Source organism: Cervus canadensis, chromosome 26 (assembly GCF_019320065.1).
Source record: "Cervus canadensis isolate Bull #8, Minnesota chromosome 26, ASM1932006v1, whole genome shotgun sequence".
NCBI lineage: Eukaryota > Metazoa > Chordata > Mammalia > Artiodactyla > Cervidae > Cervus > Cervus canadensis.
The window spans coordinates 35,878,190-35,890,649 of NC_057411.1; the positions used below are offsets into that span (position 1 = coordinate 35,878,190).

At 40.9% G+C, this 12,460-nt stretch overlaps 1 protein-coding gene across 6 annotated transcripts in view; it reads right to left on the reverse strand.

The window, feature by feature from the left end:
* The window catches only part of WDFY3 (WD repeat and FYVE domain containing 3), a 279,012-nt gene that overhangs the window by 20,419 nt on the left and 246,133 nt on the right, over positions 1–12,460 (reverse strand). For all 6 annotated transcript variants that reach the window (XM_043448026.1, XM_043448024.1, XM_043448022.1 and 3 more), the window contains 5 exons: positions 10,884–11,037; positions 5,451–5,542; positions 5,014–5,226; positions 2,473–2,620; positions 1,085–1,239 (listed from right to left, as the gene is read on the reverse strand). In XM_043448026.1, the coding sequence (XP_043303961.1) occupies positions 1,085–1,239; positions 2,473–2,620; positions 5,014–5,226; positions 5,451–5,542; positions 10,884–11,037 (762 nt within the window). The remainder of the gene's footprint in view (positions 1–1,084; positions 1,240–2,472; positions 2,621–5,013; positions 5,227–5,450; positions 5,543–10,883; positions 11,038–12,460) is intronic.

Here is a 12,460-nt window from a genome sequence, read left to right on the forward strand (position 1 = left end):
GGATCGGGATGGGGAATACGTGTAAATCTATGGCTGATTCATATCAATGTATGACAAAACCCACAGAAATGTTGTGAAGTAATTAGCCTCCAACTAATTAAAAAAAAAAAAAGATATTATGAGCAACTGAAGTTGCTGGAAAAAAAAAAAAAAGAAATTAGACACTTGAATTTGAAGCAACATCAAATAGTCAATAATGTTTGATAAATCTGCCATATTATAACTATGTTGTTATGAATTCTATACTTCTGCCACCTCTACATGTAACAGAAGAGACTCAGTTCTTTGATTAAAACAAGTTACTTACCTATTATATATGCCTGCATTTATCTAATATAATGGATCTTAAATAATGGTTAACAACCACATTGTAAAAATAAAAGATTAATTTGTAAATCATAGCTTTCTAGTAAATTCTTTTTAATTTCAAAAAAAAAAAAGGAAAATGTTCAGGTTGTGTGATGCTATGTGAGATGCAGGGTGTGAGCTGGTGAAAGGACGCATCCGCTGTAGCAGGTGGAATGTAAAACCATGAGTGCTGCTGACCATGACCATGTGACCAAACAGAAGTGTGTTACAGACACGCGCTGTGTCCCTCATGCATTCAGGAGGGCACTGTCAAGGGGCAAGCACAACCCCGAAGGATCACTTATGTTTTGCCTCTCCAAGAGACGCCAACGGGACTCAAAATGGTAGCCACAACTACTTCTTAGGGGAAGGGCGGCAGGTTTTCTGCCAGCCATTTAAGAGTGCTGGTAAGTGGGAGAGTGACTCAAAAGGAGTCTTCTGGTTGGCAGAAATATTGAATACCTGGTTGGCTAGGGTCCCCTGGAGGAGTTCTTGGAGTGGAAGGCAAACTGCTAGCCCCTGGTACACAACCTTCCAGGAGAGGCTTTTCTGTAGGAAACACGACTTGTCCACTAGCTCCTCTACCCTGATTGGATGCAGTGAGGCTCTCCCTTCCTCTGGGCTACGGAGGAGCAGCTGAGAAGCCCTTGGCCTGAGCTGTCCCCACCCCTGTGAAGCAGGATCTCCAGACCACGGAAGAGCAGGATGACATGAGTGAGCAAGAAACAGTGCTAACCTTGTCTGACTCATAGGTCCCCAGCCTGCAGCTGAGGTCCGCGTAGCCCCAAGCGAAAGTTTTGTTCCAGGTTGGCGGGATAAGAACTTTATTCTGTTCTACCGCAAGAATGCCTTTGTCTGTACACACGATTTGTCCCACAGGCTCTTTGAGTTCTACAAAAAACAAATCAACACGTTAGAACCAGTATAGGGAAAACTAATTTCATTATCCCACATAGGAGGGTAGAGAGTGTTAGTTGTGTCCGACTCTTGTGAGCCCATGGACTGTAGCCCACCAGGCTCCTCTGTCCGTGGGATGTTCCAGGCAAGAATACTGGAGTGGGAAGCCATTTCCTCCTCCAGGGGATCTTCCCAACCCAGGGACTGACTGGCATCTCTTGCATCTCCTGCCTTGGTGAGCAGATTCTTCACCACTTAGGCCACCCGGGAAGCCCACGGGGGAGGGTAAAGGGATCTCAAATATTCATACAAATCAAGCCTCCTGACACCCACATTAATACAAGATGACCTGAGAAGTAGGGCGTGGCTTTCGATGGCGTCTTCTGCAGACCCACTGGGTGGATATCGACCCTGACTGGTGTCTCCAGCCTGCCTGGCTATGGACACTTGCTTGGGTTTGGCTCCCAGCCATCAGGCCCACCTTTTGATCCCAAGGACTGCCAGAGTGTTCTGGGATGCTCCCCAGAACGCCACACAGACCTCCAAACAACCTAGGCCTTCCGCTCCTCCCAGCCCTAGACTTCCTGAAGGAAGGCCAAGAACCCCAGCTCTGACCCAGGACTCTGTTGACCACGCCAGTGCTCCAGAGCCATCTCTGGGCAGTGGCTGCAGCTGGCACAGGGCAGAGTCTGTGGAATGAGACAGGCGGCAGAGAGCTGGGCGCCCATCCAGACTTTGATGCTCCAGTTTTTGGATTTAAGTGACAACTTCCAAGACTCTGCAAAACATTTTTTTTTTTTCATTCAAAGTGGAAAAAAATCTACTTGGAAAAGTAATTTAAAGTAACTTACAATAACAGTAGATGAAAGAAGCTTTTAGTTGGCATGTTAAAAACACAGACTTCTTACTGCTATATCTATATTGGCAAGACATGTGTAAATGAAGATGGCAGAAGTTTTTCTACAAGTTGAATTACAAGATTTGGTGTATTAGTTTTCACTACCCTAGCAGAGAGGAGAAACCTGTTGGGTTTCTTTTGGATGCAAAATCCAATAGGCCAAAAGAAGAGAAGAGAAAAGGAAAAGGAGACTCTAACAAGTATTTGGTGGTTTTAGTGCTTATTACAAATGACACTGTTGTTGAGAAGCAAATTTGTTATTGCTTAACTAGGATTATTAAACATTCTCACAGAATCATCCATCAAAAGCTCGTTCCCTGTCATTTTACCTTTTACAGGTGTTAGCGAAGGCCTCAGGTTGTCTAGATGATGAAAAAAGATCTTGTCACTGGTAGATCCTGGTGGGACGGAGACCCCTGCATTGTCTCCATTGAGTCGACTCCTCACTCGCTTGGGTGGATGAGGTTTTTTAAATAACTGGGAAGAGAGAAGACAACACATTTTATAACGAAAGCTAACATTTATTCATCAGCTCTCTTATATGCCAGATATTTTGTTGCCATTTCACTTAAGCTTCACAACAGCCATTAGGTATCACATTATCACATCTTATACCTGATGAAAGAGATTTAAAGAGGCTCAGAAGGTTGCTGTCTGAGATCTCATACCTCAGTAAGTGGGGACAAGACTCTGATACTAAAGCTTCGGTTACCATCAAGCTCTATGCTACACTGATTTCATGATAATTTTTCCAGAGTAAATTAATCTCTTCAAGTAACAGTCAGCTGAAAATTATTTTTCAGAAAATATTTGACAAGTATTATGATGTTTAAAAACGAACCCATCCTTTACGTACCGATACCATTCTGTGCCACGGAGAGTAGGCAGCCATTCTAACTGGGTTACATCTGGCGCCAACATGGGCTTTAATGGATATGACATCATGCCTATCTCATTTAGGTGCTACTAATTTGCTTAGTATGAATACGGTTGCCTTCTTTTTACTTTGTGATGATGTAAAAGAAAAAAAGATCTTTGTCATTTCCGTTTAGTACTTTTAAGGGATTAAAAAGTATTAATGTACATTTAAAGTGACTGTTTTTCAAATATTGTACAGTTTCTAAATAGGCAGAGTCATTTCTGTTGGAAAACTGATATTTGAGGAAGATATTTGGAAAATCTTAAGACAAAATGAGATTTAGGATGACTACAATACCATCACAGTTTATTTATTTGATATTTTGGGTTTCCAGGTAAAAAATAGGAAAAAATACATTTATAAAGTAAGATACATATCTGAGGCTCCCAAAGCTTTAAAGATGTAATTCCCATTTTATCTACATACACGGCATAGGATCAGCGTTCTGTTATTTCTTATAAATGTCTTCAGAGACAAGTCTCTAAAGCTGTATTAAAATACCCACATACTTTCAAGTATGCTCACGAATGAACCTTTACTGAAGACCTTCATGAGGATAGAGTAGGCCAGGCTAACATATATATAAGGATTAATTAACATGATGACCACGAGGCTTAGCTGTTTTGAGGGACGGTTACACTTGGAAGTACTCTCCATTAGTTCCTGGAATGTACTAGAAATATGTTAGTGTCCAAACCCTATCTCCCAGACCATCTGCCTCTTAAACTCAAAAGTGGGGCAAAAATCTTGCAACAGTGTATGTGTGTTCAGAATATCTGTTTTCCAAAAGGTTGTGAAACATGGTTCCTGCATGTAACCCTCAAAGAAGGGAAAGGCCTAACTAAGGTTCTTCTGCCGTGATTACAGCTCATTAACAGGCGTTTCACTTTAGAAGTAAACCTGTTCCTGCCCTGGGGGATCAGACTGCACTGTGAGTGGTGGCGTCATGGGCTGTCCGCTGTCTATTGCGGCCTTTCCAGAAACAAAGACTTCTGATTGTTCCCAGCTGTCAACTGTGGAAACCTCAAAGTTGGTCAACCTACAAAAAGGGAGTCCAGGAGAGATGTCTGAACCGGGAAGGACAGCCAGGGTCAAAATGCAGAGGCCAGGGCACTTGGGGGAAAGGCGGTGGTCTGAATGGCTGACAAAGTGAGGCTTCTCCCCCGTGTTGTGGTTTCTTCTGGCACACCGTGCCCTCCTCGTGGGCCCGGAACAATAGGGATGAAGGATTTAATGAATTCCCTTAGTGACTCAAAAGGAGGCTCTTCTGGTTTGCAGAAATACTGAATACCTGGTTGGCTAGGGCTTCCTGGAGGAATTCTTTGAGTGCAAGGCAAACTGCTAGCCTCTGGTACACAACCTTCCAAGAGAGGCTTTTTCACAGGAAAGCTAGTGATTGCCCACTAGCTCCTCTATCCTGACCAGATGTGGTGAAGCTCTCCCTTCCTCTGGGTTGTGGAGGAGCAGCTGAGAAGCCAGTTTCCTGCCAAATCTCATGCAGGGACAGGAAAGCATGCCCTGCCAGTACTCTTCAAGGGAAAACCCTCTTTGACCAACAAAATTTCTATTTATCTGGACTGTAAAAGGGAGGAGAATGTAATAATCCAGGGACCTACTGCAACTACTGGGTAATATTCATGGTTCTTAATTAAAAACTTGGTCCAAAGTTAATTACTATATGGTCATCTACCATCCATAGATATACTGTTCAGTCGCTAAGTTATGTGTGACTCTTCCATGGACTAGGTCCATGGGATTCTCCAGGCAAGAATACTGGAGGGGCTGCCATTTTCTTCTCCAGGGGATATTCCCGATCCAGGGATGGAACCTGTGTCTCCTGCATTGGCAGGCAGATTCTTTACCACGGAGTCGCTGGGGAAGCCCATAGACATAGGACAGAGCTTAAAAAATGTAATAGAAAACATCGATGACAAGGAAAAAACAGCCATACCTGTTTAGGGATCTGCCCAAAGTTATTAATGAACCCTATGGTGGCTGTCTCCTTGAGGGGGTCATTTATGTTGTAGATATCCACTTGACCCTCATAGAAAAGGTGATGGAAGACATTTACAGCTTCTACCGCAGCAGGACCTTGCTGCTTATAGCCGAAGATTAGGTCGATCCACTCATGCAGATGGGCACTCACGTAGTCACATTCCAGAGCCTGCAATTTCAAAACACAGGTTCAGTCACTGGCTGGCTTGTATTAATAACTTGGAAAGTAAAAGAAGTGACCACTGGCCAACTGGAACTAAAATAACTAAAAATCACACAAATAACATCAGTAACTTAAACACATGGGGAACACATTGCTCAAGGTCCTCTCTTTGTTCTGTGGTCAGTGACCCAATGAAACCTCAGTTCCACTGCAAAGGGCGCTCCCATTACCTCACGGTGCACCCGGATGAACTCTCGTGGGTCCCCTTTTGCCCAGGGTGGAAGGATAACGTCTCCCAGCTTGGTGCCGTTTTGTTTACAGCCTGTGAAATTAGATACATTAACAAGAAAATAAAACAGTGAGATAAATAGTAACATCCTATTAAAGTAACAGAGAAATAGTGGGTTAGATTCATTACCAGAACTATAAAATTTTACCACCAGAAAGGACCCTCAGAGATCATCTACTCTGGTATTTTCCCAAAATTCCTCCTTAGAGAGATTTACTGAGCGTTGGCAAAACTGTGGGGCTCTCAGTCAAAGGGCTTCAGGAAATGCTGAGCTATGCAAGGTTAAACATGTTTCTTTTCTGCTAGGCTCCTCCAAGGCACTGCTCTTCTTTAGGAAGGGGATTAGATACAACATTTCTGCCCTTTAATTGACCACAGGACTCCTTCATGAAGCATTTTATGGGGTTACTGTTTTGAGTTTGGAAGAAACTGCCCAAACCAATACAAGCTCCTTAAGACTGCTCATCTGCAAGACCATTAACAATTTCTCTGAAGCATTCATGTAGGCTTTTCCAGAATGCTTAAACCTTGGTGAGTCAATAGCAGTGGCCAAGCACTGAATCTCTTTTCTGGATGTTTTGACAAAATTCTGCATTCACATGGAAAAGGTTGATGAAAGAATACCTGACTCCTCAAGCCAATTTCAGTCTGAATTCTATATTGGCCTAAGAGGACATAAAAGTATGAATCATCCAGAAATATTTGCAATATATGTGGTTTCTCATATTTCTGATTCTTAAATTCTTGAGAGAACTCTGTAGAACCCACAGGAATTTTGCTGTAAGGACTCTCACTAAAAAAATAAAAGTAAAATCTGAAACAATATAACTTTTTGGGGACTGTTGTATCATTTAACAGAAAAAACACTTGGAAAGACTATGGGACCACCTGGCAGAAAAAAAAATCAAGTTATGATAATTCATAACCGTGTAATATTTATTCCACATAAACTGTTACTTTAAGTCATAGCCAGATAATCCCTAAAATAGTAAAGAATGCATTTACTATGAGATCTACTGACAACATAACACATTAAATGGGACTGGCATCTGAGGAAATAGGTTCCGTTTCTTCTTTCAAAAAGTTAACTGGAGCTTACAGAGCTTTCCTAGGCACAAATCGGATAATCATGGTAAACAATGAATCTATAAATGATAATGTGGACTCCTTAGTTTCACACAGTTGGTTAAACAGCTGAATTATAAATTTTCATAGAGAACTGTTCAAATTTCAGGACACAAAAGGCAGGTTCCAAATAAGGGCCAGTAAAAACTTTTCCTTTCATCATTGAGACTTGATGGCTTCTTTACAATGTGATACAAGTAAGAGATTAAAAAATCATTTTATTGTTTAAAAGAATGTTTTGATTTAGTTGAAAAAATTTTCATGTAACTTAAGAAAAAAATAAAACAGTCAAGTTATTACACTGTCTCCTCTTTCACACTCTTTCCCCACCCTCTCTGAAATGCCCTTAGGCCTAATAAGAGTAAGAAGTAGCAAATAATTTTTTTGATAAGAAGAAGTAATAATCCCTCAGCTACCTGAGACAGAATCTACTTTTTCCAATTTGGCTCATAATCCCTAAATACTGTGTGATATAATGTTGTTTTATCAGCACTATCTGCAGTTTTATAATGCCATTTAAAGGGAACAGTCTTCTGAAAACTCTTGGTCTAACTCTGCTACTCTGCAGTTTCCCTCCATGTATATCCAAGGGTACAAGGATAAGACCAGGAAAAGAACCCAAGTGCTCCAGAGCTAGGGAAAAAAACCCAAGTGTTCTTTCTTTTATATCATTGACTATCTTTTCTGGATGGAGAGACAAAACGGTTTTGTTTGACTTTCTTTATATTGAGGTAAAGTTCATGTAACATAAAGTTAACCATTTTAAAGTGAAGAATTCAGTGGCATTTCATATGTTCACAGTATTGTGCAACTGTATCTAGTCCTAAAACATTCTGACCACCCCAGAAAGAAATCTTAAATGCAAACAGTTGCTCCTCATTCCTCCTACCCACCCCATCCCCTGCCCCAGCCCCTGGAAATCACCAATCTGTGTCCTGTCTATCGGTCTTTACTTGTTCTGGACATTCCATATAAGTGGAATCATATATTATGTCACTTTCTGCATCTAGCTTCTTTTACTTGGTGTAATGTTTTTGAGGTTTGTCTGTGTTGGTGTATTTATCATTACCCTGTATCTTATAATGCCTGAGTGATACTCCATTATATGTATATTCCACAATTTGCTTATCCACTGATATATATGTGGGCTGTTCCTACCATCTGGCTATTGTCAATAAAGCTGTGATGAATGTGCACGCACAGGTCTTCGTTTAAGTCTTCGTTTTCAGTTCCTCTGAACAGTGCTTGCAGAACTGCTTGGTCACATGGCAGTCCAGCGCTCCACTTTGTGGGGAACCACCAGAGTGCTTCCCACAGTGCTGAGCCATTTTCACATTCACGCCAGCAGCACATGAAAGTTCTACTTTCTCCACATCTTCCTCAGCTCTCCTCATTCTCTGTTTGTGTGTCTTGTTTTTTCCATTATAGTCATCCTAGTGAATGCAAAGTATCACCTTACTGTGCTTTTGATTTGCATTTACCTAATGAATAATGATGTTGAGCATCTTTTCATATGCTTATTGGCCACTTGTATAACTTCTTTGGAGAAATGTCTATTCAGGGTCATTATCTTATTGCTGCTGAGTTGTAGTTCTTTATATTCTGAATACTAGATCCTTACAAGAAATATATCATTTGAAAATATTTTCTTGCATTCTGTATGTTTTCTTATCACTTTCTTCATAATGCCCTTGGATGCAGAAGTTTTAAATTCTGATAAAGTTCAATTTCCCTTTTTTTGTTGCTTTTGCTTATGTTTATCTAAATCCAAGATCATGAAGATTTATCTCTAAGTTTTAAGAGTCTTACAGCTTTAGCTCTTATATGCAAAAAGTGTTGTTTTCAAAGTGTGTGATTTCAAGAAAGGAAGGAGATTTGTTATGAAGGTGAGCATGACAATTATACATGACCTTTCTTTCATTTACTTATTTAAAAGTGGATGATTTGGTTGGGTCTGTAAGTAGTCTGGCTAGAACATTTCTGCAACATAGATTATTATAATGAACTGAGTATTTCTGGAATATGTTTTTGCACTTTTCTGTATTTGTCTCTTTGAAAGTAGTGTTCCTAGGGAAGACAGTAGCATTCTCTAAAGGTGAATTATAAGTAAACCTAACAAAACCCTAATGTGCAGTCATATGCAAATGCTATGTTCACATTTGTTGTTTTTCCCTATTCACCATCTACTCTTCCTTTGAGAAACTGCCATTCCTCCAAACTGCTAGAACTTGGTGTCTTTAGCTGCTCAAGGTTGAGTCCCAGGTCCAATCAGAGGTATCAATATTAAGACTCAACTTTAGGACTTTTGCTGGGGCTACTGAGAGTCTCTTATTATCTTTCCTATTGAATCTGGAGCTTCAATTTCACAAGGTTTGAGCTGCTGAATGGGTGATTAAATAAATAAAAATTATAATACTCAATAAAATAAAATCACTCAAATATATTATACGTGACGGTGTTGGAGAAGACTCTTGAGAGTCCCTTGGACTACAAGGGGATCCAACCAGTCCATCCTAAAAGATGTCAGTCCTGAGTGTTCATTGAAGGACCGATGTTGAAGCTGAAACTCCAATACTTTGGCCATCCGATGCGAAGAGCTGACTCATTTGAAAAGACCCTGATGCTGGGAAAGATTGAAGGTGGGAGGAGAACGGGACGACAGAGGAATGAGATGGTTGGATGGCATCACCGACTCATTGGACATGGGTTTGGGTAAACTCCAGGAGTTGGTGATGGACAGGCAAGCCTGGCATGCTGCAGTCCATGGAGTCGCAAAGAGTTGGACACGACTGAACTGAACTGATTCCCTGAATTACCTAATAAATTTTATGAGATAGTATAGTGATGGTTTATATGTAGAAGTCTTAAATACAGTATGATACAGGGCATGAAAAGAATATGAAAACAGAACAATACCTGGCATGAATACTCTAAGTAAAACAATGAAATTTTGATATATTGTAAAAATAACTATTCAAAAACACAGATCAGCAAACTGTGTTCCAAGAAACTATAGCCAAAGTCAAATCTACTTCCTGTAACTGCTAGATAATACAAAGAGAGCAAAGTACCAAGGAAATTTATCTCCTTTTTAGAAATGTTGATTTGGTTCTGTTTTTTTTAGTACCCTAACAGGATGAAAAAAGGGGTTTACTTAGAGTTATTCATAAATTCTAATTTTAAAACTTATCAGCATGTAAGCTGAGACAATAAGGAAAGATTTAAACTATATGTAAAAAATGTGGATATGCCACTCTTGGCTGTTAGCTTCAATCACATTAATTTTCAAATAAAATTTCACCTCATTTTCATTTTCAATGAAATAATGATATTCTGACCATTGGATGTAATCTCTGTTAATTTTTGAATTTTCCCAAGACTCTGGATTGAAACAGCTATTTGGGGGCACAAATCTATTTCTCTTTGTTATATTTACTCTCATATACCCAATAACCCAGTTGAATTTAACAGCAGCTATAACCATGAGGAAATAGTAACCGAGAAGGAACCTGCAGGGCCTTTCCAAGAACAACCTGTCCACCCCAACCCCGTGCGTTCCCCCTCCTTTGTTTATAGAAAAGCCTTAATCTCCCAGGCCTCCCCAAAGTTCCAAAGAGCAAATGTAATCAGAGAAGAGAGAAAATGCACAAGCAAAGGAAAACAGCCAAGCAGCACAAAATAACAGTTTAGCCTAAAATAAAGTCAAGGACTTTTAGTTTCTCCTCAAGGGCTATAAACCTGAGCCATATCCTTGAGTTGTTTTGCAGATATTAAAACCTCCACCAGGTGGGGGAAGTTAACTGCATGCTGACCACAAGCTAATAGACCTCAGACCAGTTGGAACCAGAAGTTGATGACCAAGATTCCTGAAATACCACTTCGTTACCGCATCATCAACCAATTGCAGAACTGAGCACAAGCTGACCACAAAGCCTGTGACCCTCTTCCTGACACGGACTCTTTAAAACTCTCCTCTGAAAGCTGTCACTGGGGGTGGTTCAGGCCTTTTGAGCATGAGCTGCCCATTCTCCTTGCTGGGCCCTGCAATAAACACTGTTCCATCCCTTCACCACAACCCAGCGTCAGTAGACTGGTTGGGTTTGCTGTGTGTCAGGTGAGTGGACCCAAGGTTGGTCTGGTAACAAAAGCTTTCCTTGTCAGTGTCTGCTACAGACTTCTCAGAAAAGTGACATTTCTGTTGGTCTTTTCCTGGATAACGTTCCTAAGACAGTGCCATGGTGCTACGTACCGAGGTCAAAGTTGTTGGAATTGAACAGGAACTCTGGTAAGTAAAAAAATTCTGGGATGAGTTCCTTTACATCTGCCATGTTGTGCTTCGACGCTGAGTACCAGGCCTCACGCACGCTGTGAAACATCCGGTCAGCCAGGTCAAAGTGGCCTCCCTGTGGGCAGGACGAGAAGGCACCTCTGTGAGAGAACGGCTCCCACCTCAGCGTCCAAGCTCCGGTGCTTGGAAACCCCGAAGAAATACATTTGGTGACAATTCAGTTTCCCATTCTCCTAGGTCAAAATTTTAAATAATCACAAGAAAACAAGAAGAATTCTTTTCGGGGTTCTCCTTCCTTACAAAGGGTCTCTTGCTCTGTATCAAAGTGATATCCAAGTACTACAATTTAAAAAGATTAGTTTTTACAGAGAGGGCAAGACTATAAGGAAATAGTTCTTCCATCGTTTGATAATGCTTTCCTTAAAAAAAAAAAAAGTATTCTTACTTGCAACGCAGAACTAGAGACATAGACATAAAGAACAAATGTATGGACACCAAGGGGGGAAAAGAGGGGAGTAGGATGAATTGGGAGACTGGAATTGACATATACACAGTATTTACACTATGTATAGGGCTTCCCTGGTGACTGAGACAGTAAAGAATCTGCCCACAGTGAAGAAGACCCACGTTGGATCCCTGGGTCAGGAAGATCTCCTGGAGAAGGGAATGGCAACCCACTCCAGTATTCTTGCCTGGAGAATCCCATGCAGAGAGAAGCCTAGCGGGCTACAGTCCACAGGGTTGCAAAGAGTCAGAAACGACTCAGTGACTAACACATATTATGTACAAAATAGATAACCAGAGAGAACCTACTGTATAGCACAGGGAACTCTACTTAACGGACTGTGGTGACCTGAATGGCAAGGAAGTCCCTAAAGGGAGGGGATGTATGGCTGACTTGTTTTGTTGTACAGGAGAAACTAACAACATTGTAAAGCAAGTATACTCCAATAAAAATTAACTAAAAAAAAAAAAAAAATTAAAAAGGCTGCTATTATAATATATCCATTTACAGTTGAAAATATTCAGGTTATATATGTATTTGACTCATTTTATAAATTAACATGACATTGTTATTCTTATACCCATGAGAATTAAGAGGGGAACTAGGAAGGTGATCAAAAAGTTATAAATCGATAAAACAAACTCAAATATAAAAGGGATTTCTTTTGCTTACATGGCCTCACAGATACACCACTGCCTTCCTCAGTCAAACTCCCTATGCTGTGTTTGAGGGAACACAATGAAGTTCACTGTGAGAAAATGCCCAATCCGTACGATGGCCACCAAGGCCTACCACCATCTGGCCCCTGCTAGCTCTCTGACCTCATCCCCTGTCGCTTTCCCCTGCAGTCACTCTGCTCCAGATCCTGGCTTCCTTGCTGTTCCTCAAACATTTCAGGCACATGTCTGACTTAGGGCCCCTTACAGGCTGTTCTCTCAGCCTGGAGCACACTTTCTCTAGATATCCACACCAGTGACTTCCTCACCTCTTTCCAGCTCTGGTTCAGATGTCTCCTTTCCAAGGAGACCTACAG